Source organism: Pelmatolapia mariae, linkage group LG23 (assembly GCF_036321145.2).
Source record: "Pelmatolapia mariae isolate MD_Pm_ZW linkage group LG23, Pm_UMD_F_2, whole genome shotgun sequence".
NCBI lineage: Eukaryota > Metazoa > Chordata > Actinopteri > Cichliformes > Cichlidae > Pelmatolapia > Pelmatolapia mariae.
The window spans coordinates 46227034-46242836 of record NC_086246.1 but is presented as its reverse complement, the minus strand read 5'-3'; the positions used below and the strand labels follow the sequence as shown (position 1 = coordinate 46242836).

The 15803-nt window shown below is 42.2% G+C and overlaps 1 protein-coding gene across 5 annotated transcripts; it reads right to left on the bottom strand.

Annotated features, from left to right (window-relative positions):
- Positions 1-256: 256 nt before the first annotated feature.
- cbarpb (CACN subunit beta associated regulatory protein b) lies at positions 257-15716 on the bottom strand. Of its 5 annotated transcripts, none has more exons than XM_063467115.1 (11): positions 15594-15716; positions 14485-14685; positions 13571-13643; positions 12379-12524; positions 9172-9233; positions 7976-8138; positions 7336-7507; positions 6884-7006; positions 6176-6410; positions 5460-5649; positions 257-4507 (listed from the first exon to the last, which is right to left on the bottom strand). In XM_063467115.1, the coding sequence occupies exons 3-11, from the start codon at positions 13616-13618 to the stop codon at positions 2989-2991; spliced, it is 2658 nt and encodes an 885-aa protein (XP_063323185.1). In that variant the 5' UTR covers positions 13619-13643; positions 14485-14685; positions 15594-15716; the 3' UTR covers positions 257-2988. The 5 variants fall into 5 exon arrangements, with proteins under 5 accessions (XP_063323185.1, XP_063323186.1, XP_063323189.1 ...); XM_063467116.1 differs by having other exon boundaries at positions 15590-15678; XM_063467119.1 differs by lacking the exon at positions 14485-14685 and having other exon boundaries at positions 15594-15693.
- Between the last annotated feature and the right edge of the window lie 87 nt (positions 15717-15803).

Below are 15803 nucleotides of genomic sequence, written 5' to 3'. Positions count from 1 at the left end.
TATAAGGTGTGAAGAGGAAGGCAGCCATTTGAAAAGTTCCCTTTGTAGATCACAGAGAGGATTTGGCTTTTCTCTCCCAATTATTTGGAGGAGGTGATAAGAAGAGGCAAGAAATCAATATGAGCCTAAGCAACAGGGAAAAAAACATGAAATGAGATTCATGAGAGGGAACCTTATCTGCAATCCTTTCCCACGCCTTGATTAACAACCATTCCCTAGAAATAAGGCACGCTATAACCAATTTTGCTTCATTCATTTATTCACAGATTGGAAAACAAGCCTAAAATAACACTTTTTTAAAATTATTTGGTCCCTCAAGGCTCAATAGATTCGGATCAACAAAAGCAAAGTTGTTAAGAAAATGTATCTTTTCTTTTTTCCTTTGAGAAAATAAGCAGTTTACTAACAAGCAAGGAATACAGAAATACTTCTACTTTCAAAGAGATAAATCCCACAAAATCTCATTGTTTACAGCATCCTAGAATGACTCTTAAATCCCATAAAATACAAAATCTCTAGTCTTACCAGTGTTTTGACTTCTGCATTAAACAACTGAGCATTAAATATGGACTGGATCGGTACCATCAGTCTGAGAAAACATGAAGATTTGCACTAAAATTTGAACTCATGCAGACCAACACATTGCTATGCATCAACGCATTTGTCAGGCTACTGGTTAGTATACAAACACCATTTACCACAGTGTCCTCAGTTACATAATATCTGCCTAAACCTAATAAAGGATATTGATACAGTCTAGATATTGTGATATTGTGCTTGTATACACAGCAAACTGTAATATTTGTACAGATGCACTGATTTGGGTTCAATCCTTATGGCCGTTTTCTTTTGTGGCTGCTGTTGTCTCAGACTGACTCACGTTTGAGACATTTTGGCTTTTTGGGGGGCGTTTTGTGGAAAACGTAGCTGTTTTCCTCTTTAAGATGAACTGTCAGGATGGGATGAATAATTATCAGCATAGAGGTGTCATTTCCATCCTAACTGAAAGGGGGCTTTGTTGATATTTTCTTCCCTTCCTGCTAACTAGCACCAACATAGGAAGAACAATAATTGATGGCACAAAATTGCTCCAGGGGATTGTGATTTTTAATTGTGACATAATTGTTCAGTGTGTGTGTGTGTGTGTGTCTGTGTGTGTAGGGTGGGTGGTTGGGTGGGGGATAAGACAAGAGCAATTAAAAAAACACTAGGCTACCTATTCTTTATTTGAGTTCATCTCCTTTATTCTCAGTCACTGTTCTTGTAATAGGAAACTCAGCCTCTGCCTCAGAGTCCACTTAGGAGACTCCTGTCACACAGAGGAGAAAGATCTAATTTGGGCAGACTGTAAAGGAGCATCATCATCATCATCCACCCAAACAAACAGAGGAGGATAATGTTGTCTGCTCGGATATTTCACTTCAGTCCTTTCAACTGCCTGCATGGCACCAACCTCAAAGAAGGGAATAAAGGGAGACAGGGGATGCAAGGAGGACTCCCCATTTCCTTGTACGATTAATATTCAACACCATCATCTACAGTGTTCCCTTCTATGCATATTCTGCATTGAATTCTCTGCCTAAAAAACCTAATCTGATGATGTTTTTTTTGTTTAGTTTAGTCACAGCTCCAGCTTGTTTTTTATTGCAAAAAAAAGCAAAATAAGAGAGAGAAAAAGTCGACTTAAACACAGACGTGGCCTTTGTTCTGATAGTTTTATAACCTTTCAGGAAGCCATAAAGCCCCTGAGGGAGGAATCTGCTGCACTGTCAACTTTCTCAAGAGAATTAGAGGAGGGGGGGAAATTAGAATGTCATATGTTGACAAATAAAGCTTGTTTTGTAAGCATGAGAGAACATGCCTGCCTGATTAATTTAGTTGTAGCTTCATATCTAATAGGTTTTATGTAATTTCTCTTATCACGGCTTTAAACACAACTCTGGCTCTGTTCTCATTCTTAGTGCAGTGATGCCCAAAGTAATAAAAGTCATAGCTTACAGAGTTGTACATTACTGATGGATCTTTGACTGATGAAGAATCACTGCACCAGAGTGCTGGAACTTGTCTAGTCTGATAGTTCTGCCTGTTGGCAGACAGGACGTCTCATTTTTAAACCTGCCGCACTGTCAGTTTTCGCTGTCATCTAAGCAAGCCAGACATACAAAAATATATTACTGCTCATTAAACAAAAAGTTACAAGTAAACAAGAAATGTGTCACAAAGCTGAGAAGCATTTTCAATCACACAGTTGGTGATAGAGGATGTCCTCAATTTGACCTTTTCTGTCATCCGGTCAACCAACAGGCTGGACACCACTGATCTAAACAACCACTCTGAACAACTCCATGTAGCGTAGCGTCTTCCTTATTTGGGTCAATCTTTCAAAGGAACTAAGCCTACTAAACTAATTTAACTTTTTTAAAGGGTCTGTGTTGCCCTGCAATAGGCCACATCAAGATAATTTATGATTCATATAGTTTTATTATGATGTTCTATGCAATCTTTGAATTCACAACTATGTTTTTACTACAGTATTTACTCTCACAGCACTGGTAGGTAACTGTTTTGTCCACTTCACAAGCCTTCTACTTGTCTAATAGCACCTGGTTTCACAGTGGATCAAGGAGTACAGAGGCCATAGCAGCTCTCAGCTTGATTTACTTTTACTGGAGAGCAGAGACAGAAAGACAGCAAAAGAGGCATAAAGAGAATACACACACAAAGAAACACTTAATGAGGAAGCAGTTATTTCTAAAATTGTATGATTTTTGATATGTTGATGTTAGTGAGCTGTAAAATGGGAACACTCAACAGCTTTGTAATGCTGACACTTGCAGGGAGAGAGTGGATACATTTCTGGTGGATCAGCTGTATCTACGGTTATCTGGGAATTGGTGTTTAATTCAAACTGAAGCAAGACAAACCAAACAGAAAGAAATGAGTGTATTAGCAGACAGGAGGTTGATGAGGAGGACGATTGGAGCCCTGCTACACTGGGCTGTGGTCCGGAGAAGCGTGTGTGGCTGTCACGGTCACACACTCTGTAGCCGTGTCCTTGGTCCTGCGAAGGCCCGTGTACAACCTCTCATCCAGGTTAGCACTCAGTTTGTCTGTTAGCTCTGCTGTGATGGTTTGTGGACCGTATCCCGACGAGTCGAGCAGCTGACGTGAACGCTCATCTGGGGGTTCAGAGGGGTGGCTAGACTGTCTGCTGTCATCCTGAGGGTCAGGCAGCTCAGTCAGTCCTCCATCTTTCTCTGAAATGGAGGGATGAAAAGGCGAAGGGGAAGAGGTTGTGTGGTCCTCAGTGTCTCTGACAGGGGCGCCCTGCACCTTTTCTCCATCCTCAGATGTTGTGAGCTCTACCTTTGGAGTTTCAGGTGTGCTGCTGGTCCCATCGCTCGTCTCCTCGTCAGGAGCACTGACGATGCGGGGCAGCGTACTATGGTAGCTTGTGTCCAGGGGATAGTTTACACTATCACCCCTCCTTAGAGGCGTCCGCTGTCTCTCAAAGGAGGACTGGAAGTGTCTGACACCAGGATCGCTCCACTGCTTGTGGCGCTGCCACTGCTTGCGTAGGTGGATTCGGGACCGGTGCTTTCGTAGTGGGGACTCCTGCTGATCAAACTGAGGGTCATGGCGGAGAAACTCATGGAAGAGCGCATCTGTCTTCTCATCTATGCTGTAGTCTCGGCGGTGCAGGGTTAAATGCTGAGGTGGAAGCTGTGCAGCTTCTCGAGGAGAGAGCACATGACCATATGGAAACCACCTCAGTGAACCAGCACCTGTTTCGGTGGAAACTCCTCCACTGGCACCCAACAACAACTCATCTTCAGGCTCCTCCTCGAAGAGATGAGATTCAAAACTCTCACCTATCGTGCCAGTTCGCCCTGCATTGGTGAAATGATGCCTTTTCTCATGGGCTGTTCTGTCTTTGGGGCTGCTGGTGATGCTGCTGCTCCCAAACAGTCGAAGATCTTCCGGACCTCGAGACGGAGCCTCTATCGACGCGTAGCCGCTGTCCATCTGCAGTAATTTACGAGTCCCCGTTTCTCCATCATTGCTCCCTCGCTCTGAGTCTGTGCTTTTCTGTGTCTTCTTTTTTGACTCCTTCACCTCCATCTTCTCATCCATATAGACAAAGAAGTCCTTGTCATCCTCTCCACCCTCTCCCTCATCCCCTAAATCCTGGGATGGATAGCTGGGGAGACCTCTTTCTGTGTCTCTTCGTCCACCAAGTGAACACACACTGTCAGCATCACTGCAGACTGAGTTCCTGTCATTGTTGCTGCTCTGGTCAGAGGCTGCGTACTGTTCGAGAGTTGCACGTAATGTCCAGATGTCTCTGTAAAGTGACTGGGAATCCTGGGGATCAAGGGGGTCGGATTGGTTTGCATTTTCCCTTCTAGCCAAGGACAGCGCTTCCTCTTGGGGATCAGGGGACAGGCCAATCACCCCTGGTCCTCCATGGCTGCAGCTGGGCTCCACCATCACCTCTACCTCTACCCTGCAGTATCCACACAGGGATGGAGAGATGAGATAAAATGAAAAGAAATAAAGAGACGAGGAAGAAGAGAAACAAAGAGACATGCAACACAAGTGTCAGTGAGCATTTACCTAAATAGGATGTTAACCTGAGACATGGTTGTGTTCACAGAGCACAGAATGATTATCATGACTTGTAATGGTTGCAGCTGCATGTCTCTAAAGTGATCTTAGTTGAACAGCTGAAACTGCGTAAACTCTGGAAAGGTGCTTTCATCTTAGGGCAGGGAATTTTAATAAACGTAATGCACTGAGCATAACATGACCTGAGGAAATGAGCATAAGAATCATTGCATTTCTTTGTTGACAGAAATGGATTTTATTTTCAGCAATAAAACAAATGTACACCAAAAACATTGATTTGTTTCATATTCAGTGTAAGAAAATAAATAGTTATGTAAGAAAATATGTATGAGCATTAGCAGTTTTTGTTGTGTAACATAAAACCCTAAAAAAACCTGCACTGCTATAATTGCAAACTTATATTATAATCGTACTTTTGAAGACATCATTACATTATCAAGTCGGCAATGAAATGGTTTCGTGTGCCTGTTATAAACCCCACGTCCCAATTCTCCACAAGGAATCCTCTCCATGTGGCTCAAACTGATGGCATTGCTTTGAGAAGACAGATCAGACTTTGGTTACAGAGTATTTACATTTAACTCTGCATTGTTTGATATCATCTAATTAAGGATCATAGAAAAACAATTAGTCTAAAAAAAAGACAAGATGATAAGTTACAGTTTTATTTAGTTTAGGATCTTTTGTGTTAACGCACTGTGGTGGAGAATTAGGACTTTGAGTTGTAAATTACTACAAGTAGTTAGCACAGGTTTTCTAGCTGAAATAAAGAAATGAGTGCAAGGCAGCAAAGCAGTGGACGGGATGAATGGCAAGGGAATTAAAGATACCTGCCGAGGGAGGGGGGTGGTGTCGAAGGAGGCGAGAGGAGGCGTGTGGTGGGCTGGCTAGGGCGATAGGTGACGTCATGGGTGCGGGCAATGTATTGGATGAGGTCTATATGATGTGCATCGTTGTCATCCTGGTCCATGCTCTCACTGGCGGCCCGCTGGCGCTGGAACTGTCTCCTCTTTGGAGAGCCTGGCTCGCATCACACATGAAGAAAGAGCTGTGAGTTATAGGTGTATGACAGCAGGAGTGAAGTAACATTTAATTCAGCAGAAAGCTTCTATTAACTGCGGAGGAGATTTTGTGGTGTTTTTTTGGGTTTTTTTTAGGTCCCTTGGTATGACAGAAGAGGCGAGCACAGAGAGTGTGTATATAGAATAAAGAGGATCGGTGTGGAGGATTTACTCAGGGGCTCAAATTGATTTGGAACGACCAATCTTTGCGTCACTGAGCCATCTGTCTATTATGCTTGTGTGTACATCTCCACCTCAGTCAAAAGGCAGCTCACAGTTGGTTGCTAAAGCCTGCTGCTTAACCATTGTATGTTTACCAAGAGAGAAAGCCAGCACAAATACTTCACACACAAATAAACCAAAAAAATAAAAGTCTAATAGTATAGTTTTATAAACAGAGAACCAGGAAGACCTATTTGTACTTCCTTGCTGCACTGGTGCTGATTTTTCTAAAAAAAGAATATCACAGAGATACCATCCATTACCTCTGGTGTCCAGACTCGATGCTCTCTGGCTGCTGTCCAGCTTCCATTTCTTGATCTTGAAGTAGGGACTGGCCCCCTCTAGACTAGCATGGCGCCGCAGTTTAGTAAGGAACTGCAGCACGGGCCTCTGGCCTGCACCGCCACCAGCAGGAGAGGCCCCGCTCCCCAGCACTGCTGATTCTCCCACACTGACACTGCTGCCTCTGCCCCGAGGCCCCACTCCCATCATTTCAATCTGAGCAGAGAAAAACATAGTCAAAAAGAAAACCTGCCAAGAGTAGTAGTCTGTGTAAAATCCTATCTGACAGTGATGTTCCTTGTTTACCCATCAGCCATCATTTTTGCTGGTCCTCCCTCAGGCTACGTGACCCTCTAATGTCTGTGTGGATGACTCACTTGTTGACTGGCTTGTGGGTGTAAAGACTGACTGACTTAAGAAAATGCATCACTCTACAAATGACTAAATATTCATTCCACAAACTCCATGTTGACCTAGATTCTAAACTAATGCCTTGTTTACTTTTTTTCATGGCACGACCTCTTACAAATCATTTATATGCATGCTCAGCATCTAGAAGGCCTTTGGATTCATGTACCTTTAATGTGAGGCTCCTCAGCAATAAAAATGTTGTGTGACACCAGCCTTTGCACAAAAAAATATATTAACAAGGTGATGTAAAATAATATATATTCATATATTCTACTCACAGAAGTGGAGCTTGGCTCTTTGGTGCTGTCCACCACAGAGTTGAGAGCATCTCCAGGGAGGGCACAGCTTGGACTGACACTCAGGCTGGTCAACGCTGTTTGTGGCAAGGGACACAGCATTGGCTGCAGGAAAGCACAAATAAAACTAGACTTTGTTATCTTATGCATAACTGCTGTGCATTTACATTCTTTTAGAAAAGTTTATTTTTTGTGTTAAAGTAACAAATATCAATTAATTTCAAGGACAGATTTCCTTCCAGGCTGTCATCCCAGCTTTACCTAAATGGAAAATTAATGCTGGGTCTGTTGAAATGATCCCTGAACCCTATGTTTGGACTCATTAGGTTGCCGCATTTTCTTGACATGACCCAAATAAAAGATGTTTTAATTGGCCCTGGTGAATACTAATGACTATTGTTACATCAGTACGAATGGCAGGTCAAGGCTGTCACCTGGAAGATGGAAAGGGCTGACTTAGCAACAGGGCGCGTTGTCATCGTGATGGTGTTCTCCGCAGAGTCGCACTCGTGGATGGTGACTATCTTGAGGGCCGGAGGAGGTATGTGGAGGTTTGTGAGCCGGGCATTCTTCAGATGATGAAAGTCACCCTCCGTCAGAGTGTACCTGAGGTGGAGAACGCTGAGTTACTAAAAAACTATAAATTGCTGCAAGATGAGACATGAGTTGCATGAATTCTTCATGAGTGTTAAATCATGAAGCTTATCTTTGTATAAGAGGGAAACAACCAAGGGGAGATATTTGACTTCAAACCCATTAGAACTACCATGATTTCTAGATTTAGGCTTAAAGAAAAATTAGTATTTTAGAGTCGGAGCTTTAAGGGAAAAGTAGGGCAGTGAAGTAATAACAAAGGGTGAGAGCTTTTTGTGTCCGAAGCATACATAATGCAGACTGATTTATTCTGAACTCTAAAGTAACAAAAGCATGTGGGACACAGTAAAAGGTTTAGATGCTTTGAGCTCACAAAGAATTAAGCACTGGCGTGAACCTACATCAGTGAGAGGTGAATGCCGATTCAACAACACAGAGATTTGCAAATGTGGGCTTCTTTGTTTATGTTGGCTTTCTAACCTGCGGCCTTTCTCCTGGGCTTTCTTGCCGTGGTCGAAGAGCGCAGCCTCATTGAAGGAGACGCGACGGCCTGTGGGGCCTGTGGAGAGGAAACGCTCTGTTTCTTGGTCATGAGAACTGGCCATGGACAGGCAGTCTGACTCATCCACCCTGATGGTGATTTCTGCCCAGAATGAAGGAAGAGGAGAATGATAATTACATAAATAGCAAGAGCACAAGGACAGAACAATAGAAGAATAGAAGTGTGTGAGTTCAGCTGTAATGCTGGTCTGTCAGTCAGTGAATAAACTGCACTAGTACAAAGTGAAATATGGAAATACGATTTATGAATCCCACTGACTTTGGTGTGTTTTACTCCAATCTGACTAACAGGATACAGCTTTAATTCATTCACTGAAAATTGCTCTCTACCTAAGATGGGCCGATGCCAAACTTTGTAAGAATCATGCTCCCCAGAGGAAGTTCCCACTTTCATCTCCTGCTTTTTAGACCTCTGTGAAATGTGTCAGTGTGGTTTTGTGTCTCAGCAGTTATTTTAATGGATTGCCTTCAAATTTTGCAAAAGCATTCATGTCCTCCCTGGGATGAATTACATAGACTCGTGTGCTGAGTTCATGTAACGAGTGGTGTTTAATATTACATTAGGATGAACACACAGCATATTACAGCACTGAAGAAAACGTGTCTGATTCAAGTCCCCATGGGTACCTCTCTTCCTACTCGTTTCCTCTATTGCACTGTGTAATAAAACTATACTGGCTGTAATGACGAGGTTAAGCATCTTTTTTTTCTGACAACTCTGTGAGGATCACTATGATAATATTGCAAACTGCTGACTGGAAAACTAAATGCACTGCAAAGGTAGTGTGGTACAAAACACATGCTGCCTCTAATATATCTTGTTCACTTGACACAGATAGCATTCACTGGTAACACAATGTCAAAATGTGTTCCTGGAATTGCACAGCTATTTCAGCTAATTGGGATGAGATCACAATATTTTAATGGAATAGACATTACACATTTGTGCTGATGTGATAAAAATATCCATGCCATCATCCCATCTCTCCAGTTCACAGCTTCCCCATCTCCATTACTTCTCCCTCACTCACTTACTCGCCTCTTTCTCTCCTGTCTCCTTCTCGAGCCCTCCCTCACATTTCTCCTTCCCTTTTTTTAGTCCTTTTTTCTCTTACCATGGGTGGGCTGAGACTCCTCCAAGTAGGTGTTGTTGGTTTTCTCAGGGTCATTGCTGGCCCTGGGGCACACAAAAACATTCAGATCAATGCAGTGACATGATTACCCCTGAAGTCTGTCTTTCATCTGATGGACCCCGCTGATGCAGGCAGGCACTCTGGACACCACAGAACAAGGCCTTATGATCAGTGTTACTATCTGACCTTCAGCTTAGTCAAAATAATGCACCTGGGGCCACATGCGTGGCAGTCTGTGGTGATACACTTAAAACTGTGTCTTTGCACGAAAGCAGAAATGTTGCATTTTTTTTGTCAGACTTATGAAACTGCACTTATGCGTGGCCTTCCTTTATACAACTCCATCACCATAAATGGTCACGTGTGCACAAGCCTCGTTCCGTCCTTATCCATGGAAGGTTGTGAACACTCATGATGTAAAAGCACTGTTTCCACTGCAGATTATTAGACGAAGGCTAATAAGACAACTGCAAAGAAGAAGAACATTTTCACCAAATGTAAAATTCAGAGAAAAGTCCCTGTGTTATATTTGGTGGTCCCAGTTCTGCTATCACAAATAGAACATAATTCTGAAAGGAGAAAAGTAATGCAAGTTGTCAACTCAGTAAGTTAAAAAAAAAAAAGGAAAAAAAAGAATTTTTCTGAGACTACAGAGATCCTTCAGTATTGTCAAAGCAATCATCCTTATGCTCAACAATTTCCGACAGAAGCAGCTATTTAAAATATGCACAGTTTATCCCTCCAATAAATAAATAAACAAGAACCTCGCAGAATTTATTACATACTGCATTCTTCACATTAACATTTATTAATGGTACATTTTAATTATTGAAATAGAGGTATGTGTCTGAACAGGTGTAAATTAAAAATGCATGCTCTGTGTATGTTAAATGTAACATATTATGGCTTACCTCATTTTGTCACAATTATGCTGTTACAATGGCTGCTCATATTAAAGAATAAGCATCTGTTCATGTGCAAGTAAACCCTGTGCACTAAAGTCTCAGGTTGCTCCATCCCCTCTGTTTCTGACAGTTTTCTCTTTCTTGGCTCTGTGTGATGTTGGTCAGAGTAGATATACTTAATATGGTCAACCAAAGCACATAGCTCTGGCTGTGACTACAGAAGTGAAACACTCTGTTTGTAAGGGTCATCCAATCAGAAACAAGGCAGCTCAAAGGGATGAGGAAGCTAAAACAGCTAATTTCAGACAGATGATCAAGTGAGAAGCTGCTCCAAGACACATTATAAGAAAAATAAGGATTATTAAGAACTACTCTAGGAGAGTCCAAGAATTTAAATGTTGAGTGGGAATTTAGCATAATAGGTTTTTTCTGCTTCCCTTACATTACACATTTCCATGAAAGGATTGATACTGTTTCAAAAACATACATATGCACTTCTAACAGTGCTTGAGTGGGAAAATGTGTATGCATGGTTTTGTGTGGAGGACAGAAAAACTGCAATTCCAGTCAAATCTGACGCAAGCTGCTTAAAATGGTAGTGTTTTTTGGTCCCAAAATAAGTTTTTTAACAATGTTTTTCTCCTTGGAAGTTATACTCCATCATCATTGCTGTTGCAAAATTCTTTCAGTGTCACGCCTCTCTCTTGAGTCACTGTTACATTTATACATTGAGTTCTTGTGCTTTATTAATACACTTGCATGTGAACAGCTTACAAATTCAGCGATCAAACAACTATCAGAATAAGGTATTAGGACTGAAAGTTCACTGTGCTTTTTATATAAATGGCCTGCTTGGGTGTGTAATCAATGTAGGCCTAAATCATTGCCAGTAACTTGATAACCTTCAGGGCCAGGGGACTTCTTGAACTGATAAAGCATGATGCCTTATTGGATTGTACACTTACACTCATCTTTAAGGACACAGAGGAGATGCACAATAAAGGTCATTTTGTTTAGCAGACAGAGTGTCTATTACTCTATAAGCATATCTTTATGCAGCCCTTTTTGCTTTAACATCTTTAGTAGCTTATAATCCTCCACAGTGCTGCTTAAATCCCATACACAGGGTCTAGTTGATGAGGCAGAAAAAAGAAACTGAAAGCTGTTCCAAAGTTGTGCAGAGATACAAGTTGTATGTGTGCGTGTGTGTGTGTATGTTGGTGGGTGTATGTTGGTGTGCATTGTGTGGGTGTGAAGTGACTTAAGGGAATTTTCTTTCCACTCAGATCTGTGCTTCTCCTTGTCTTTCATTTCCTCTGTGGCTCCTCCTTTCCCGTTCAGGGTATGCCCGTGAGTTTGTGTGTACATATTCTCAGCGGTGTACACACAGCACTCGTTTGAAACGCAAGATTAATCACTGCCGATGGCGGCTATGAAATCTTATTACACTCATCATTTGTACTGGTCTGTCCGATTCTCCTTTTGCTCTCTCCCTGGCTTTTTACGCCTCAGCCTCTGAGCTCTTTGTTTATCTGCATCTAGGTGCTGTGCACTCATGTATTCAAGTATACATGATAATGTGTGCTGCTGTAGAGATGGACAAAGAGTCTCGAGGGTCAGCCATCTTGCTGTACAATAAACACGCATGAATCGCAAATAAATAAGCATGAATATTGAATGTCTTTCCACTAAGGTGTTCTCATAGCAGCCTCATGGGAGTCTCAACACTCAAATGGAAGACATGTATAATGAGTTGTTCTGCTTTAACATGCTGAGATGTCACAGTAGGGCAACATTTATTTTCTTACCACCTACTGCAATATAGCTTTTTTGTGTTACAAAGATGCTTTCATTTGTTTGATAGCTTACTTTTTGCCTGTTAATAACGTCACAGTGAAGAACTGGATAATATTACAGGATGCTGTTAGCATCATTTGCAATAAGCTTTATCTATTATGCATGTATACAGATTTGATATAAGAACTGGTTTGTCTCGAAATAGCAGTTGCATGAAAGCATGAGAGCAGTCTCTGTGAACAAAATACTTTTATGCTGCTCGGTAAAACAACACCTGTGCACCTGAATCTTTTTTCCTTTTTTTTTTTAAATTGTGGATTTCAAGGGCTGTTGATTTCAAGTTTTTGGAAATTTTCAAGGATGTAGAGTTTGGTATTATTGCTTGGTGCTAACAGTGACAACAGCAACAGCTTCAGTTCTTATATATTTAGATTTTTTTTTTTTTATTATTTTACGAGAAAAGAAATACATAATTTTTGTGTCCCACCTGGCACAGCATTTCCCTCCACGGCGGCAAGCGAAGAGGAAGACAGAGATGAATATCAGTGTTCCTACCAAGAAGATGGAGAGGATCACCAGGAGGAGCACATAACCATCCTGCTGCTCCTCAACCTCAAGTGGGATCTCCTGAGTCTAAAAAGAGGGAGCAACGTGTTGCAAATTAGAGAAGTGAAGTTTCCTGTGTTGCCAAAGTAGGCACTGAAACACTCACTGATGATTAATGCTGTGTCTTTCTGGGCTGATAGACAGAGGTACAAAGGAAAAACAAATCACACCTCCACTCTTCTCGCTATGATTTTTCGCCTGTTACTTTTACTCTTGCTAAAATAAAGTCATACATATCATGCCTGATGGCAGAAATTGCACCAAATATGCAACGCCATGCAGAAGTGTGCACCGTGCAGGTTTACTTTGAATGATTTACAGTCTTTTGGTTTGAAACATCGAAACATGAAAAGCCTGACACCTCAGTAGTAGACTAGATTTGCAGGCGTTTTACGTTCACAGTCGCACCGTGGAGTTCACAGGATTGATTTAGTCCTGCTGCTTGGTTGGTCTGCATAAAGTAAATCTATAAATACGACAGTGCAATGAATCAATACATGCCAGGGCTATTAACCTGTCTACAGTGTACCTTTAGCTATGGGAGAGCTCTCACAGCGAGGACTGCAGCTGAGTGAATTAAGCGTACATTAGGAGACAGGTCACTGAAGTTAAATTTTGCTTTTATTCCTCTGTTCGAAAAGCAAAAATGTGTTCCTGTCGTAAGTTTGATTTGGCTCATGTCAGCTACATAACAGTACTTTAAAGTATTTTAATGAAGTGATAGATGACAAAATGATACAAGGATAATAGACTCGATTTCAGAAACACGATGAATAGGTGGAGTATTGTTCTGAGCTCTGCGATGGAGAACACTCTGCAAGTGTTAATGAGCATTAGACTCTGACGTCACACTGTAATTTCTCTGCAAGGGGAAATCAAAGCTGAGATTAGATCAGAGATTTAATTATTTCAGGTCCAGGTCAGGATGTTCTCCATTAGCCAGTCATCCAGCCAGAAGAGAATATGGGGGGAAAATATGGTTCTGGTGCTGAGCGTCTCACACACACACACACACACACATGCAGGACATACAGGAAGTTTGAGAATAAGCCATTGGTGAAAGGCAGACTTACTGTGGAGTTTTCTGGTAGGCTGTTCCAGACGGTAGACTCATTGCTCATGGTCCAGGCCAACTAGAGAGTCCCCCTGAGAGACAACACATGCACAAACACACACAAATACACAAAGGAAATGACTGTAACTGGAGATGTGCATCAAATCAGAAAGTCAGCCTCCAAATGTGCTGCATTCTATCTGTGTCAATAAATCCAGAAATACTGAGCATATAAGCCTAAAACAGCCATGCAGGCTGATGTGTAATAACATGGAAATTATTGTAATGTCTAATTCGTGTGACAGCCAGTGACAGCAAATAACAATCTTTTCAAAACAGTCATGAAAGACTGGAAGAAGAGGAAGAAACCAAATGGGTATGTTGTGCTTGTACGCATGCGTCGAGTCCGACCGAACATGTAAGCTTCAGCATCTTGGCTGTTAATCATCACCCATAATTCCATATCAGTCCAAAGACTCTATCTACCTCCCCCACACACAGACACACACGCACACAGAGAGAACAGAGAGAAACAGCAACTCTTACTAAATACTGGCTCCAGCAGCTGAGTTCCACTACCGCTGCTGGCTCTTGCTCTTACAGATCACAGCCATTAATTCTGCTACTGCTGCACCAGACGCCCACGCATACGCACACACACTAACCCTGGATGGATCTACTCACCCAGCAAGGGAGAAGCAACATGCCAGCAGCAATCAGCACGCCTTGCTCGCCTGCCAGTCACTGCGGTGCTCAACTTCAGCACCACAACCTGTAAGCTATAGCCGAGCTCTTTTCTGCCAGCCCATCTAAAGCCCTGCGTCCACCGTCCAAGCATGAATAGTTTTACAGAAAGCACATCAGTCTGTGGTCAGAATGCTTTCCTTTGCAGTACTGTACCACAACCTGCTTCCTATCAGACAGTAATCTTACCCTGGTGGAGGGCAGTACGCAGCAGCAGCAGTAGCAGCTCTGAATGTGTGTGCCAGGCTGTAGCTCAGGAGTCTTCTCCTCAGCTCCCTTGCTGCATCCTCAGCCACCTCAGCGCACCCAGCCAACTGAGCCTGAGCAGCGGTGTTCCCCCTCAGGGCCGGCCCACTGGCCTCAGAGCAACAGGACGGTAGTGCTGCATGGCTAATAACAAACACACAGAATGATGCACATTGTTCAAGCTGCAAATAGTAGGGATTTCGTATTAATGTAACATCTTCTTGGGATGTTCCTAAAACATTAAGCATCATCAAAAATTACTTACAATTTAAAATAAATGCAATGAAAACCTCTCCCAGCACGTCTTTGGTAACAGGAAGTACACAACAGATATACTACTTTTATTGACCTGCACTCAAAAATGAAGAAATCCATGAAGGTAAGCTTTGAAAATGAGTGCATCCTCACACTTTACTGAGGACTGCTTACTTTTGCGTTGTTGCAAATCCCAATGATAGCAGTATTCCCACAGCAGATGGCAAGACACAGGTGTCCCAGCAATACCAGTCAGTATCCAGTCATGCTTAACAAAATTCAAGCATTACCAAGTGCAATACTGCTATCATACAGTGCATCGTTTTCACTTTAATATTTCGTATCTTTAAAAAATATTATCTCGTTTCCGTCCTCCATAGAACAAAGCATGGATATCTTTTTATTTAAATCATGTAATAAGTAGTTTATTAAAATAGATTGCTGCAGTAGAGAAAGCATAAAGAATCCTGTCTCTTGTAGCTACAAAGGGCAATGTTTTTCCCTGGAACAAATTAATGGGGATTTTCTCTGGCAGATGTTTTCTACTGAAGGTTTAAGCCGATAACAATCTCGCTCTCTTTTTTTCTCTAAGTGTAATCACATTATCGAAGGAAATGAAGCCCACCCTTAAAAACTGGTTAGAAAACAACAAAGCCGTTTACATAGATCTTGGTGTATGATTTGCATCAGTCTTGTCGGTGGCACCGACAGAGAGGAGAAAGGCAGCTCACGATTTTGAATTGGGTGCACGAGCACACACAAAAGTAGGCACGCGGCGACGGTAAGCACTCACCTACCCAACTATCCTGGTCCATGCGGGAGTGGAGGGGCGAAGTCAATAACGCGGAACTCTTCCGTGATCACTTTAATGTGGACTTTAAGGCTAAAAGTATTTATGAATGAAACCCCACCGCTTAACACACGCCCACCACCCAGTCAGAGGCGCATCACGTGACTAAAGGAGTGAGGTAAAGCCCAAGTGACGGATGTCAGAAATATCCTGAAGC

Excerpts from the sequence above, each read along its gene's own strand:
- cbarpb (XM_063467115.1), bottom strand. The coding sequence starts at position 13,618 with ATGAGCAATGAGTCTACCGTCTGGAACAGCCTACCAGAAAACTCCACA. Across the intron at positions 12,525-13,570 it reads GCCTACCAGAAAACTCCACA|ACTCAGGAGATCCCACTTGA; the intron begins GTAAGTCTGCCT and ends CCCTCTTTTTAG. Across the intron at positions 6,411-6,883 it reads AAGAGCCAAGCTCCACTTCT|ATTGAAATGATGGGAGTGGG; the intron begins GTGAGTAGAATA and ends TTCTCTGCTCAG.